At 39.1% G+C, this 17,020-nt stretch overlaps 2 protein-coding genes across 2 annotated transcripts in view; one reads left to right on the top strand and one right to left on the bottom strand.

Moving 5' to 3' along the window:
* Positions 1-17,020, top strand: part of LOC130100552 (dynein regulatory complex subunit 2-like) — a 220,868-nt gene that overhangs the window by 46,739 nt on the left and 157,109 nt on the right. Inside the window, exon 5 of the mRNA XM_056266034.1 lies at positions 11,206-11,217. Coding sequence (XP_056122009.1) covers positions 11,206-11,217 — 12 coding nt within the window. The remainder of the gene's footprint in view (positions 1-11,205; positions 11,218-17,020) is intronic.
* LOC130100551 (dynein regulatory complex subunit 2-like) overlaps positions 1-17,020 on the bottom strand; it is a 114,097-nt gene that overhangs the window by 28,250 nt on the left and 68,827 nt on the right. Inside the window, exon 7 of the mRNA XM_056266033.1 lies at positions 15,493-15,517. Within this exon, the coding sequence (XP_056122008.1) occupies positions 15,493-15,517 (25 nt within the window). The remainder of the gene's footprint in view (positions 1-15,492; positions 15,518-17,020) is intronic.

Below are 17,020 nucleotides of genomic sequence, written 5' to 3'. Positions count from 1 at the left end.
TAAGTTCACCAGAGTCAGAATTGTGGAGTAAGGCCATGCAGGAGGAGATGAACTCTCTTAAGGAGAATGATACGTTTACCCTTACAACACTACCTGAAGGTAAAAATATAGTGGGAGGCAGATGGGTCTACACATTGAAGGAAAACCCAGTTGGGACAACATACAAAGCTCGGTATGTGGCGAAGGGGTATAGTCAAGTTGCAGGCATTGATTATAATGAAACTTTTTCTCCAACTGCTGACATGACATCAATACGTAGTTTAATGCAAATTGCAGTTCAATATGGTTTAGAACTGCATCAAATGGATGTAAAGACTGCATATTTGCACGCCCCTATTGATACTGAATTATATATGGAACAGCCAGAAGGGTTTGAGGTCAAGTCAGAAACAAGTGAGAGGCTTGTCTGTAGACTTAACAAATCACTCTATGGTTTGAAACAGTCAGGGCGGAATTGGAATAAAATGCTAGATGATTTTCTGATTCAAAATGATTTTATTCAAAATCCTGCTGATCATTGTGTTTACAATAAACAAATTGGAGGTGAGAGAATCATACTGATAGTCTGGGTTGATGATCTTCTTATTGCAGCAAGTGATAGTCAGATACTCAGAAATGTGAAAAGAATGTTGGAGGAAAGATTTAAAATGAAAGATCTTGGTAAACTTACACATTTCCTGGGTATTGATTTTGCACAAGGAGATGGTGAGATAAAAATGAACCAGAAAAGGTTCATTATTAAGATTTTGGAGAGGTTTGATATGATTAATTGTAAACCAAGGTCAACTCCATGCGAAAACAGAATGCAATTTGATAATGAAGGTGAACGTGTTGATCCAAAGCGGTATCGAGAAGTGGTTGGTAGCTTGATCTATCTAATGACTTGTACTAGACCAGATCTAGGTTTCATTGTCAGTAAGCTGTCACAACACTTTTCTGAACCAAAGAACCAACACTGGGTAGCAGCTAAGCATGTATTGCGATATTTAAAGGGAACTGTGAACAAGGAATTGTCTTATAGGAGAAATGATGTAAATCTTAATCTCTTTGCATTTAGTGATGCTGATTGGGCAGCAGACCAAAATGATAGAAGAAGTACAACTGGTTACTGTTTTAGTTTGTCTGCCACTGGTCCTGTTATTTCTTGGAGATCTAAGAAACAATCCACAGTTGCTCTTTCCACATGTGAGGCGGAGTATATGGCTTTGGCAGCTACTGCACAGGAAAGCCTATATCTTGTCCAGTTATTAAACAAAATGGACAATGAATGTGTTTACACACCAGTGACAATTTATGAGGACAATCAAGGGGCAATTGCTTTGTCAAAGAACCCCATATGCCGTCAAAGGTGTAAACATGTTGACATTAAGTATCATTTTGTTCGATCTGCACTTGAAGATGGAAAGATAACTATTGAATATTGTCCTACAGCAGCCATGGTTGCAGATATTCTGACCAAACCTGTAACCAAAGTCATGCTTGATAGATTTGTGTGTTTTATTTTTGGTGTGATGTAAATGTACATGATAAATGTATGTTATTCAGCCTAAGAGCAAGTGGGGGTGTTGAACATTGGTGACCTTGAATGTGCTCTTATTATGACTGTTGACTAAGGGGGTGTGAGTCTAAGGGGTGTGGTTCGTTCATAATGTTTTTCAGGTGTTGCAATTTAATAAAATGACTGCATGCTCCTGTGTGAGTGTGCACGACAGTCAAACGAAACCCGATGGCTCCGTGAGTTTATTCCTGCGTCATGTTTTAGCCGGTTTTCTACCCTTTATGTTATGATGGCGAACTCAACATAGCTAACACACAACGTAACGTGACAGTTGCATACGTTAATGTATTCGTGGGCCTACTTTTTCTTTTGGTAATTTCATGCCTTGGATATAATAACTGACAACGTAACTTCGACGTGGCATGCCCGTAATTTCAGTACCATCACAAGTTATTTATGCTCTGATGATCGCAGCATTTGCTATTTAAAATGTGCAATGAAACGTCAGACACAATATTGTTGAATTTGCTCTTTATACTATATCTTTTTGACAGTATAGTGACGTGAAATGCAGCGCGCGCGCCTCCACCAGGCGCACTGTTTTTTTTGTTTTGTTTTTTGCTCTGGCACTTTTTACTTAAACTGCGACCTGAAGAAGGAATTCGTTTTTATGAAGTGAGTCTTACACTTCACAATAATAAATAGCTTTTATAAAAATTTATAAAATAAAGTAGGCCTATATACTTGAACTCTGGAAAGAGGCTAAAAACGTTATTTTATGTATAATGCTGATGGCCAACCGTTTAGTTGTCATGCTAACCGCGCACTATTTTTTTATTTATTTTTTTGGCACTTTTTACTTAAACTGCGTCTGACGAAGGAATTCGTTTTTCTGAACAGCTGAAAAGGTAAAAACGGACAATATAGTGTAATTGATAGTGTAGTATGCAACTATAATGTTTTGTTTGTTGAACTGTTGTATAAATCAATATTACATATTACTACAATATTGCATTACTGAAAGCCCTTCACAACCTCAAAAGTATTTAGAAGTCAGTATGACTTTGACTGACTGTCTTTTTCTTCAGAGCTGGTGGCTGCACTGAGACTACAGAGCAACCTGTCCTGTGAGTCATATGAACTGGTAAGTACTGCACATTTTCTTCTGCCAACCAACGCAGCATTATAAGGCATTACAAGCTAAAACACGGACACTTTAATAGATCTTGCCCCTTACCTTGCATTTACAATGACTGTTTGTGCTCCTTTAAGACACAAGTTGCTCTTAAAAAACATTTGTTGAAACATTTTCCAGAAAATGTAACTAGACAACAGTGATAATGTGTATGAAATGCATGGAATTCTGTGTTAGAAAAATCAAAAACTTTTGGGCACCACACATTCCATTTTTTTCAGGATGCAAGCAGTAGTAGTTGGCTTTTTCAGTTAGCACAAAAAAGTGGGAACAAAAAAATTGAATTATTAAAACCATCACAAAGTGATGGTAAGTGACACATCAGCGGCATGCTTAGTCCTACAGTTGTCACAGTTTGTCTAACGTTCTTGTTTTTGTTGTGTGTCGAGACTTCAAACCAGAAGAGAAGAGCAGCTGCTTTGCTCGGACTTCCATATTACCTAAAGGAGGATCCCAACAGTTTCATCCGTGTCTGTGAGGTGCGTGAGTTGATATGACATGGGTAGCCTAACTGTTGTCACAGTAAAAAACATTTATTAAAGGTATAGTTCACCCAAAAAAAAAAAATTGGTGTTATTATATGGTGTAAATATACTGAGAAATATATGAAATAATATATTGCGTTAATATATTGTAACATTTAAGGCAATCGGTTTCCACGTTATCTAAGTACACTCAACTAATTACATTTTACAGTGTAAATATATTGTAAATACATTTTTTAATATATGAAAAGCCGCAATTTCTTATGTATTATTCAATATTTTCACGTGTTTTTTCATATATTTTTCAGTGTATTTACACCATATAATATATATTGATCATAAAAATTCTCATGATGCTTCATAACATTAAAGGGATAGTTAACTTTGAAATTAATTTTTGGTATGTTTTAGCTTACCTCAAGGGCATTCAAGATGTAGGTGTCTTTGTTTCCACAGTAGTTTCAATTTTGATATTTTTACGTAAAATTTTTCAGATATTTTTAGGATATATCTTGTCTGTCAGTCATATAATGCAGGTCTATGGTCACCACCTCAAAGAGCATCCACAGAGAAGTCCAAATTAAACATGATTTAATGACTCGTAAATGTAAGTACACATTGATGGCCTAAGACACGAAACGAGCTGTTTGTGTGAGAAAACGAACAGTATTTATATCGTTTTTACCTCTTGTAAACACAGCCACGTCCAAGTGATCTGAGGGCGCGGGCGCTTCGGTCTGGAAGTGATCTCTCGCGCGTGTACGTCACTCATTGTTTACACAGAGATTTCGGAAGTGTTACCTTTCACTGTGAAGATCTAATGGTGCGTTCACGTGCTATGGTAATTATGGTAAATACCAAAAGCCGACGTGGAAAATACACATGAACACCCCCTCATGTGGTATTTTCCACTGGGCAACTCGTAGAATATTTTGATTCACGAGTTGCCGAGATGAGATAATAACCTTTTGTGGATAATAACCTTTGACCTTTTGTGGCGGAGAGCAACGCGAGTGCGAGAGTCGTGAATGGTAAAAATATGTACTATTCATGATCTAGAAAATATACAGCATTATTTACCGTTTGAGTTTTGATAAATAATTTTCTTGCTGTAGCAATGACTTAAGCAATCTAAAATAGTTTTAGCTAAATAACAGGTCTGGATCTCCATCTTTTTACCACATTACGACAACAAAAGCACTTGAACGCAACACACTGGTAAATACCAGTTCACAAGTGGAAAATATCATATTTTCCATAGCACCTGAACGCACCATAAACCTATTTAGATATACATGAAATCGCAATGGAAGACGATTTCGATATATCAACAGACAACGTTGAATTTTTTTAGATCACTTTCGGCGCTTGCGCAGACCGAAGCGCCCGCGCCCTCAGATCACTTGGACGTGCTGTGGTTACAAGAGGTAAAAACGATATAAATACTGTTCGTTTTCTCACACAAACCGCTCGTTTCGTGTCTTAGGCCATCAATGTGTACTTACATTTACGAGTCATTAAATCATGTTTAATTTGGACTTCTCTGTGCATGCTCTTTGAGGTGGTGACCATAGACCTGCATTATATGACTGACAGACAAGAACGCTTTGACCTAAAAATATCAAAATTGAAACTTCTGCGGAAACAAAGACACCTACATCTTGGATGCCCTTGAGGTAAGCTAAAACATACCAAAAATTAATTTCAAAGTGAACTATCCCTGTAAGGTTGAACCACTGGAGTCACATGGACTATTTTAACGTCGTCTTCACTGCCTTTCTGGGCCTTGAAAGTGGCAATAACGTTGCGTCGTTATGCATAGTATCTTAATTTGTGTTCCAAAGATGACGAAGGTCTTAGGGGTTTGGAATGAAATGAGGGTGAGGAATTAATGACTGAATTTTATTTTTTGAGTGAAGTAACCCTTTCAAATATATTGTAACAGTACATGCTTAGTTACTAAATACTTCATTATGTTCTTTAGATTACCAGTTCCCGAAAAAGAGGCTACAAAAGAAGTTGACGTTGGCCTTCTCATTGTTACTAAGGAAGGCAGAAGCAGGCAAGCACTACTGGCAAAGGAGATAGTCGATATTGCAGCTGTGCTGGAAGAGAACATCATCATACGTGAGCTAGGAGATGTTGCAAATGCCTTTTCCTCACTTATGGGTCCTCTTTACTGTCTTGACATAGACTATCCCAAGGGACTGAAGTACACATTCGAGATGGTACAAAAAGTTTTCATGGGCATCGGCAGTGGCAATTGTTCTGTGAAAGTTCATGGACTCCGCAACAAGTTGCTTCAAGGCAAAGTGTAGTGGCAAGTTGGCCAAGTTAATAGCAGCAGTGTTCACTAAAGACTGCATCACACCACCCTTTCCATATAAGTATTATATGGGATAGGCCTGTATAAGTTACAGACGAAAGTTTAATGCAGAGGTTCTAAAAATGTTATTAGAATGATATTGTGTTCAGTTAATCTGCTCAGAGATAACCTGCTACCAAAATGTTTGTGCAATTTAACTACAGCACTTTTAAGACAGTATGGTTTTATATTTCCCAAGTTCAAGGCAGATTTTTATATTTATATTTTTCTATATTTACTTTTGTGTACTAGAGCTCGTTTGCATTATTTTTTTTAGATAAATGTTCATGTAACATGTTATGAAATGCCCATTTTCAGCTTGCAATTAACTACAGCACTTTTAAGCCAGTATAAGCTTTTTTTTTATTTCACAACTTCAAGGCTGTAAGATTTTAATTCTATATTTACAGTTTTATGATAAATGTCCATGTTAACAGAAAGGTTAATATGAAATGTCAACGTTTAGCTATGTGTTTTAATGGTAAGGTGTTTTAACATGCAGTACATTAATACAAAGAAGGATTTTGTCTACTTTGAAATAAAATAAAATAACATTCTGCATGTTCTTCTATCCCAATGAATCATTTTTATGTAAAGCAAGGCAAGTTTATTTATATAGCACATTTCATACACGATGGTAATTCAAAGTGCTTTACATAGAAGAAATTAAAATAATCAAAACAAATAAGAATAATTAAAACACTTAATAATAAAACTTTTCTAATGTAGTACTTTAGAAAACAGAAACTTAAGTTGTGTGGGCAAATTGCGTAGTTCAGTCTGTTGAATGAACTTAACATTCCAACTAAAATGAACTATTCTTGAAAAAGTAACCTGGCTGCCTTAAAAAAATAAGTTAATTCAACTAAATTAATAGTTTAGCCAATTTTTATATTGTTTGCACAACTAATAATTATAAATTGACTCAACAAGATGCTTAGTTTAAACAACTCAAGATAGCAGACAAGTTTGTTGGTGTCACTAATTTTATGTTGTCTTAACTGGGATTTAGGTTTACACAACTTTTAATGTCTTGTTGGAGTAACTAAAAAACTAATTCATTAAACTTTAATTAAAGTTGATCAGACTATTTTGTCAGCTTCACCTTTGTTACCCCAACATATAATTCTAGGTTTAAAGAACTCCAATATATGTACAAACAACTGAAGTTTTTTAGCTTACTTAACACAACATTTTAAGGCAGCCAGGTTACAAATTATTTTAAGTTGAATGAACTTGTTCGTTTACACCCAAAACCACGGTGACTTTGAGATTTATCAATATGGACGTTGGCGTACGGCACGCTCAAATCCTACGCCAGCTCAGGAGGTGGTGTACGCACGTTTTGAGTTAGTGCGGAAATGTGCAGAAAAACAATTCCTAACACCACAAAACGCACTGACAAACTAAAAGATATTATATATTATGACCCACAGTAAAAAACAACAACAACATAGTAATTATAAACTTCAGTGTTTATTTTTGTGCAACATGGACTTCAATGTTTAATTTGTGTGACTTTACCAAAGCATTTGATTTGTAGCCATATGTATTCCTTCAGTTGCGAGCCTGTGCGCTTTACCCTGACGTTTCATGGTTAGGCCCGGCAGGTGCGCACGGACTGAGTTCGGTAACGAAAGGCTTTCAATGACCAAAAAATAATTCAGACTGACAAAATAATAAAAAATACATTCTTCTTCTTTTAAATAATAATAATAATACAAATAATAATAATGACATTCTTCTTCTAAATAACAAAAAGCGTCATTAATAATACAAATCATACTTATAATAAGAAGAATATTACAAATTGTCATGCAATTATTAATGTGAATGAATGGTACTCCACATCACATCATCATCATCACTATTGTAGCCTACACCCCAATACATGTAACGTGATTCGAAATTGAATGCTAATCATAGACTGTAAGATGCTAATTCAAAAGACGTGCTGTAAAATAATGCATTGTGATAGGTCATTTCGGCTTCACGTCAGAGAAGTTTCTCTTCTATGCCGTCTTCCGTGTGTCCATGGCGTAAAATGAGGGCGTGGGGGAAGCGGAGACTTGAATATATAGGGGCGTGTTATTCTAATGACGATCGTTTTTAGCCGCGGGATTTATCAAGGGCAGGCATTGCGTACACCTGGATTTCAAAGGTACGCACAGCTTCATAAATCAGGCGGTGAGAGGAGTGTAAGCATAATCTTACGCCAACATATACGCCCGTTTCTACGCAAGAATGATAAATGAGGGCCATTGTCTCTGGACCATTGACAGAATTAAATGATATCTTAATAATTAGGTAAGATATCATTTGCAAAGGCCATTTGTCTGCTTATCAATTTTTTTTATGAATTATTGGTTTGTCACAACTTGGGCTATTAATACTTTAACTATTTCTCATTTTACATTTTCACCCGTTCACATTAACACAAATCTCAAAATCTTTAAGCTTTTGTAGTGTGCTGTTTATTAAACATGCTTATTTTTAATTTATTTTAAACAGGGGCTCCCTCAACAACAATTTTGCATTGACTGTGGAATCTTCATGATGATGATGGTGAGTGAACAGTTTTCCCGTAAAATATAAATTTGATTCATGATCTTTCACAAAATGGCCATTAATGGTGTCTTGCCCATTTCACACATGCAGCTTTTTCCTTTCCTTTCCTTTACTGGCATTGGACTTGTGTAAATGGAATAAGGCCCAAATGGTGGCAGCACCGTGTCAGCGCTCTTTGACGCAGCTTTAGTTTATTCCCTTCTCCTCAGTTCCACCTAAAGCAGTTTTTGTTAATGTAATGGAAATCATACTGTTGTGAAAGAGGATTCTCTCTTTTTATTTTCACATTTAATTCACATGCACCCCCCCCCCCCCCCCCCCCAAAAAAAAACAGAATTACAACTTTAGTACATTCACAACTTTGCTATATTTGCTGTACTCCTGGTATGCTGTCATGGAGGCTCCATTTGATTTCACAATTGTAAGTATAACTTCAATGCTCATAGATATGGTTATATTATGTGGAATTTGGTTTTTGCTTTTGTCCAGGAAGTCCTTCCTGATATTTCTTCCCTTTTTACCTTTGGGGTTTTTTGAGAGAGTTTTTATTTTCTTACTTCTATGGGGGTTTAAGTCAGGGATTGTCGTCCTTTTTTGCTTGATATAAAGTGGGCCTGTTAAGCCCTATCGGACTGGAAAATTGAGTTGGGCCTCAAAATTAACTTGCAACTTGAACTGTAAATGTATTGTACTCCGTTCTCTTCTTCAGCATGACATGCCGTGCTTAAGGAGGTGGTGGTGCACAATGTTGGTGGAGAATCTTGAGATTGAAGGGTACCAGTGTCTTTACATTTTTTTTTGATAAATTTGAAATATCATTAGCAGTAATCTGCCGCAGCAAGGTCATTTTTTTTTTTTTTTTTTTTTACTTATTACTACAGCCATGGCCGGAGGTTTGCCCACTTTACCGAGCAGGGCATACAGATGGCCAGGGGAAGTCTGGACCCAATTTTCCGCATCCCTAAAAGAAGAGGAATATGATGAGGTCACCATGGTAAGAATTATGGCGCAATTTTTACAGGTCCAAAAACTTGGTCTAAAGTAATCATCTTTCTTGTGCTTTTACATGTACTAGGCTATTATGTAATATGCATCTCACTCCCTTGTTTTAAAGGAACCTGTCCCCTTAAAACGCTGCAAGGCGAAGGAGCCATGCAGAGTCGAGTCCTCTCCAGACGGAATTGCCATTTTGCAGGCATGTATCTGTGAAGCACATCTAGGAGCCATAGTTTAAACTCACTCACAGGATCACAGTTAGTTATATGTGCACTCCATGTAGACATGCCAGCTTGCCACTTCTTACATACTGTAGCTTAATCCAAGATGCAACAATAACTTCATATGGCAGAGGTCTTCAACCCTGCTCCAAGGGACCCACTATCCTGCAGAGTTTAGCTCCAACTCTAATCAAACACACCTGACCTCTTCAGGATCGCTTGAAAATCACAGGCAGGTGTGCTGAAGCGGGTTGGACAGGAGCAGGGTTAAAGACCTCCAGCATATGCTATTAGCAGGACACAAATGAGCAGGCGACAGAACATGCCAATTAAGAGGCATGTTCATCCTTCACCCTTTCCTGGTCGATGATGATGATGGAGACCCGTTATTGAGCCTACTGCTTTTGTAGTGACTCGTGTTTTATGTTCACAGCTGCCTGAGGAAATTTTGCACATGATCTTCATCCTTGTGGTACTACAAGATGGTGATCCTGCAATTTGCACCCTTGCTCTCACATGCACTCGGTTCTGGAGGATAGTGAGAGAGGAATCCTTTCTGAAGGAAGCACACTTCTGCTGGCTAGACAGTAAGTTATGTCTCTTTCCTTCTGTCCTCCTCTGAGCTATAGGTGAAAGTCTCCCACTCACAGGATCACGCACTCAACTAGGACATGCCGGCTCGCCGCTTTTTACATCACAGCAAGGGCAAAGAAAAGCTACTCAATCTGTGTCCCGCAGATGCCAGCAACACAACGCATTAGATGGCCCTGGAGTGGTCACTTGCTATTATTAAAATGTAAATGCATGTTGTACATAGATGTTGCCTAATTTATTCTTTTCTATACCAGTATATGACTGTTTCCTTTGTGATTTTTGTGCAGCTGTGGTGCTTTTGAGTGACGATTCTACATAGGCCCAGACATAGACAGTTAAGTGGACAAAAGTTATGATTCAAGTCAAGGTTCTAGTGCTAAAATTAATTCTCACAATTATAATCTTGATTTTATAATTTATGATAATTATATAATATGATATATTAAAATATGATAATTTAATCATCATAATATAATCTACACTAGACTAATGCTTTTTGTTTTTGGCAATAAGTGTTTCTTTTAATTGCTAAAAAAAAATATTGTGGAGGCACACCACTAATAAAATGAATACTGAAGACACACTGCTACCAGAAAATTTCGTATTAAAAAAAAGAAAAAAATGCAAACATGTTTTACACCATACTTCTTTTGTCATCAGGTGTGGTAAACTGGAACTCCTTTTCAGAGGACCATAGAAGGACCTACAGAATTCCCTATCTGATCTCTCGTTGCATTCAATGTCATATGTACAAAGACTGTGAAGGATACTGGGGATGTGGACAAAGAGGAAAACTACAAGGGTTCTACTCTGAAAATGATTTTGCAGGATACTGCATCATGGACTTTTTTATTGCGGCTGGAGGCACGGTCTGATTTTCTATGACCGTATTAGTGCCTGAAAGACAGAACTTATAGATTGGGTTTGCATAAACCCTTGTGTTGCCCTTCAATAAAAGTGTTTGTGATGAGTGTGCTTGTAGTTAATTTGTCTCAAAGTATCATAAGATGTGTTTGACAGCGGTGCATTTAACTGTTCATTAATGATGTCAAAAATGAATTGTCAGCACATCAGGCATACAATACGATATGGAAAGATGTTTAAAAATATTTGTTTAAAAAAATATATTTAGAAGAAAAAAAAGTTTTAGACAAAGCCCAATTCCACAAGGACAAATTGAAAAAAAACAATACATTGCAATATGGTTTCTAGCAATACATTATCAATACATTGGTGCTAATGCAGATTCCAACTTGCTTTGCTGTATATACAGACAAAACAAGAATTTTGAAGATGTCATCTCAGAGGTTTCTGTTATGTTAAACTCGTGCAAGAGCATATGGAACTGTGCTCGCGGTAATTTGGAAGTAGGCGTAACTTGAAGGGGCGTGACTAAAAGTGGGCGTAACTTGAAGGGGCGTAACTTGAAGGGGCGTGACTTGAAGTCTTGCTAAAGTGGGCGTAACTTGAAGTCTTGCTAAAGTGGGCGTAACTTGAAAGGGCGTAACTTGAAGTCTTGCAGACTGCAGACAGATACTATTGGCTCCGCCTCTCGACAAAACTCGGACAGACAGTCACGTGCTCATATACACTTTTTCCACCGTGACAGTTCTGTCGCGATTCCCGCTTGTGTCCATTCTCTAACCGTGTAGTTTGCCGATAGTGCCGATAGACTTTACCTAAGGGATTCCTTATGCGCATGCGCGTGCGGTCTGTGTTTGTGTTTGTAGCTCCGTCGAATTGATTCATTAATCCTTGATTTTCTTCTTTACCACTCATTTATAAACAAGCACTTTCTATTTTTACATCGTGTGAACTTATCCTCGATACTATTCCCTATAAAAAACAATCGGATTGCTTTGATATCGCTACTTAGATCCAACTTTGCGAATCTCGGCTACTAGCCTTTCAGCCCGCTAGCATTTCACGCGTGGCCTCGCGCCTATTGACCGTCTGATTTTACACCCGTTTCACTGAAAGGATACAGGTTATATCCAGCATTCCAGTCCTAAATTAGTAGTGATATTGGTAGTATCACTACTAATTTATTGTTCATCTGTTATAATGGCGAACATATCGGATGTATGTCTAACGTTACCTCTGAGTGCAGGTGAGGACACATTCGAGCTGATTTCGGTACGATTGGAGCTGGAATCGGTGGAGAAACAGATCCGTGGTCTGCTAGAGAGACAAGCCGAGCTGCGGGATCGGCGATCAGCGCTTGAAACGTCACGCGCCGATGCACATAAGTCAGTGGCTAGTAACTTTTTGACTCCGACTTCGTCTACTCCGTGCGTTTCTCTGCCCAGGAGGACGCGATCATCTCTGGCATCATTCACTCCGGCACCGACCCAACACCATGGACCCTGGGTGATCCCACAGCGGAAGACACGAGCCAGGACCAGAGCAAGAACCTCCCCGCCCCTCCCGGTCTTCGAGATCTCCACCCGGAACCGCTTCTCCCCTCTTCGCGAGTCGGAACGCGACGACGCCGTGATCATCGGCACTTCCATGGTCCGTCATGTCCGTGCTACCTCAGGTAAGGGTAAGGTGCGCACTCACTGCTTTCCTGGTGCTCGTGTTCTTGATGTCGCCGTACAGGTTCCCGAGATCCTGAACGGTGACGAGCGCGTCGGAGCTGTGGTGCTGCACGCGGGAACGAACGACATCAGGCTGCGGCAGACGGAGGTTCTGAAGAAGGACTACAGCAGCCTGATCGAGACGGTGCGCAGCACAGCGCCTGAGGCAACGATCATCGTGTCTGGACCGCTTCCCACGTACCGACAAGGACAGGAAAGGTTCAGTAGATTATTTGCACTAAATGAATGGTTTATGTCATTGTGTAATGAACAGAAACTGCTCTTTGTAAATAATTGGAATCTGTTCTGGGAGCGAGCTAGGCTCTACCGTGCTGATGGCCTGCACCCCAGCAGAATCGGAGCGGCTGTTCTGTCGGACAACATCTCCAAGACGTTACACTCCGTATGACTAGTAAGTCAAATTCCAAATCACAGTCTTTGCTGTCTCAACTTAATTGATATAAGTAGTGTAGAACATTATATAGAAACTGTGTCTATTCCTCGTCTAGTGAGGCCAAACAATCTAGTGTAGGATCTAGGAAAAATCTTATTATAATTAAACCAGAAAATCTAAATATCAGCGAACAAAAACAATTTCTAAAGCTAAGTCTCCTAAACATTAGATCGCTCACACCTAAGGCGGTTATTGTAAATGAAATGGTCACAGATAATAGCTTCGATGTACTTTGCCTTACTGAAACCTGGCTTAAACCAAATGAGTATTTCGGTCTAAATGAGTCCACTCCGCCAGGATACTGTTATAAGCATGAGCCCCGTCTGATCGGTCGTGGCGGCGGAGTTGCAACAATCTATAGAGATATTCTTAATGTTACTCAGAAAACAGGTCACAGGTTTAATTCGTTTGAAGTACTTGTGCTAAACGTTACGCTCTTAGATGTAAGAAAGAAATCCCTATTATCTCTAGCCTTGGCTACTGTATATAGACCTCCAGGGCCATATACTGAATTCCTAAAAGAGTTTGCAGACTTTCTCTCAGATCTATTGGTCAATGCTGATAAAGCAATAATTGTTGGAGATTTTAACATACACGTGGATAACACAAATGATGCGTTAGGGACTGCGTTAACAGATTTATTAAACTCCTTTGGGGTCAAGCAAAACGTCAGTGGTCCCACTCATCGTCTAAATCATACACTAGATTTAATTATATCACACGGAACCAATCCAACCGATATAGATATTATACCGCAAAGTGACGATCTCACTGATCATTACATGGTAACTTTTATACTACGCACTGCTGAAATTTGTCATGTTGCGCCACGTAATAGACCAGGCAGAACAATCCTTCCGACCACTATAGATAGATTCTCAAATAGCTTACCTGATCTATCTCAGCTGCTAAGTGAACACAGTCAAACAGATGAACTAGAGGAAATGACTAGCAGTTTGAGCAAAAAAAAATTCTAGTACATTAGATATTGTTGCACCAATTAGATTCAAAATGGTAAGGGTGCTTTCACACCTGGATCGATTTGTTTTGTTCCGGAACAGATCCGAAACAGAATACTTTGTTCCGAATCAATTTAATACGTCACTCTGTTCACACCACACTGTTGTAAAGCGGTCCAAATCGCGCACCCTTCGAGGGCTTTCCTTACGCCATTACGTCACTACCTCATGCGTGCAGGTCGCGCATTCCATTGGGGGACATCGCCATGACAACAATAGCCTAACACAAAACGAATCGCGGGTTGACTTGGTGCTACGAAGAGGTGAAATGCCTCATAGATATTTGGTCGGAAGAACACATCTCCCGGATGTTGGACACTACACACAAGAACACCGAAGTGTACAAGAAGATCAGCTATAAAATGAAAGAGAGGGGTTATGAACGGTCCGTCGAGCAGTGCCGCGCAAAGGCGAAAAAACTCCGACAGCAGTACGTTACATAAAGGTACGAGACCACCTTGCCAAAAGTTGATTTGTTCCGGTTCGTTGTGTTCTCACTGCAAACGAACCGCTCCAGGGTTCGTATGGAATTGAGCCGAGACCACCTCTTCTAGGCGGTCTCGGCTCGGTTGTTTTGTTCCGATTCAGAGTGCGATTGTTGTGTTCACATATGACCAAACGAACCGGGCCAAAAGGGAAACGCCCCTTTGTTTCGGAACAACGTCTCCAATCGATCCAGGTGTGAAAGCACCCTTAGAGAGAAAACTAAAGCACCATGGTACAATAGTACTACACATGTTATCAAGAGAGAAACTCGTAACTTAGAGCGTAAATGGAAACAAGCTAATTTAGAGGTCTTTAGAATCGCGTGGAAAGACAGTGTGTCACGTTATAAAAAGGCTCTAAAAGCAGCCCTAATTATGGCCCCTCAAGAACAACTACAAAAACTACACTGGTGTTCAGGGACAGGCATTAAGCTGGTTCAGATCGTACTTATCAGACCGTTACCATTTTGTCTGTTTAAATGGGGAAAGAAGATAACGTCAGTAGACTATGGAGTGCCGCAAGGATCGGTGTTAGGCCCTCTGCTATTCTCAATATATATGCTGCCACTTGGCAATATTATAAGAAAACATGGAATTAATTTCCACTGCTATGCTGATGACACTCAATTACATATTTCATCACGACAGATGAAAACATTAACTTATCTAAATTGACAGAGTGTCTTAAAGATATAAAATGCTGGATGACGTGTAATTTCCTGCTATTAAATCCAGATAAAACTGAGGTATTACTTATTGGTCCAAAAAACTACCCACAAAATCTCTTACAATACAACTTTAATTTAGAAGGATGTCCTGTTACTTTATCCACTACAGTAAAAGACCTGGGTGTTATACTAGACCACAACTTGTCTTTCGAAAATCATATTTAATATGTTACAAGAACTGCCTTTTCCCACCTTAGAAACATTGCTAAATTACGTTACATGCTATCTGTTTCCGATGCAGAAAAGTTAGTTCATGCATTTAATTTTTATCCCGTCACACATTCATGACCTCGAGACTAGATTACTGTAATGCTGTATTAGCTGGTTGTCCTGCATCCTCAATAAACAAGCTACAGTTAGTGCAAAATGCAGCCGCTAGAGTTCTTACTAGGTCAAGAAAATATGATCATAACACCGATTTTATCATCTCTGCACTGGTTACCTATTAAGTTCCGTATCAATTACAAAGTACTATTACTGACCTATAAAGCCCTAAATGGTTTAGCTCCTGTGTATTTAATGGACCTTCTATCGCCCTACAATCCATCGCGTTCTTTAAGATCCCTAAATTCGAGGCTTCTGGTCATTCCTAGGATATCTAAGTCCACTAAAGGAGGGAGGGCGTTCTCACATTTAGTTCCTAAACTCTGGAATAGCCTTCCTGATACTGTTCGTTGCTCAGACTCGCTCTCCCAGTTCAAAAAGACGCATCTCTTCAGCCAAGCATTCATATAATGCTTACCTTTTATACCACTGTTGAATCAGATCGAATGCATTAATATTATGAACAGCAGCTACGCTAATTATTTCCCATCTGCTTTTCTGCTGTTATCTCAGGACGCTAGTCCCGAGGTAAATAGCGTTCGTCAGCTCCAGTTTGTATCCAGCCTCTCACGGAGACTTCAGATGCCCCAACACCTCCGATGAGACGACTCGACGCCTGTGAAGAGACGACTCAATGCCGGCGATATGTTATGCCCTAAATTAATACATGATGATTAACTGTATTTTTCTATGTACATTTCTGAAAGGCACTTTCTGTAAAGCTGCTTTGAAACAATATATATTGTGAAAAGCGCTATTCAAATAAATTTGAATTGAATTGAATTAGTGCTGCACGGATCACAATCCGCGGGTCGAGCGGGCCGAGTAATAAAAACATTCTATTCAATCGAGGGTGGATGACAGCTAATTGAGTGTAATAAAGACACTAGTGATGTTACGTATGACACTGAAGCTTCGATGCGCGTATCACAGATGCGACACAATTTCTAGTGAAGCCCCGTATCGGGGTGTGTATTGGTTTCCCCAGAGTCACGTGATCGATGACAAACGAAGCCTCACTTTCTGTCCAATCACGTGCGCGTTTCGCTTTGGGTGTCAGAAGGCTCGAACTCCAGATCTTCTCATTTAATGAGTTTCCATTACAGATTTGCGCAAAACTTTTGCGATTTTTTCTAAATATCGATAAAAAACTATTGCGAAATGACGGCGTTTCCATTAACCGATGTTATGCGACTTTGGACGTTTGTAGGTTTATAGCACATGTGAATAGACGTGCAGCCACCGCACTAGACATTATTATTATTAATGGAAGGAGACGTGGTGTGTTATCCAAGCATTAATGGTACGGAAAGACCCTAATACTGTGAACGGCACATGAGGTGTTTCTGTGTGTTTCTCCCTCATTTCTGCTCCAAGGTCTTGATTGTGGCATTTCTTTGAGGTTTAGAATCCAGTATTCCTGGAATTCTTTTTCCTTTTATGAATTTAATAAAGAACTTTGTCTCGTATTCTGTCCAAACGGTCCGTGTACTTTTGCGTCCATTTATT

The sequence above is a fragment of the Rhinichthys klamathensis genome, unplaced genomic scaffold (genome assembly GCF_029890125.1).
Source record: "Rhinichthys klamathensis goyatoka isolate OS25496 unplaced genomic scaffold, OSU_Roscu_1.1 h1tg000244l_1, whole genome shotgun sequence".
NCBI lineage: Eukaryota > Metazoa > Chordata > Actinopteri > Cypriniformes > Leuciscidae > Rhinichthys > Rhinichthys klamathensis.
The sequence above is the reverse complement of the archived record's forward strand: the minus strand, read 5'-3'. Positions and strand labels throughout refer to the sequence as shown.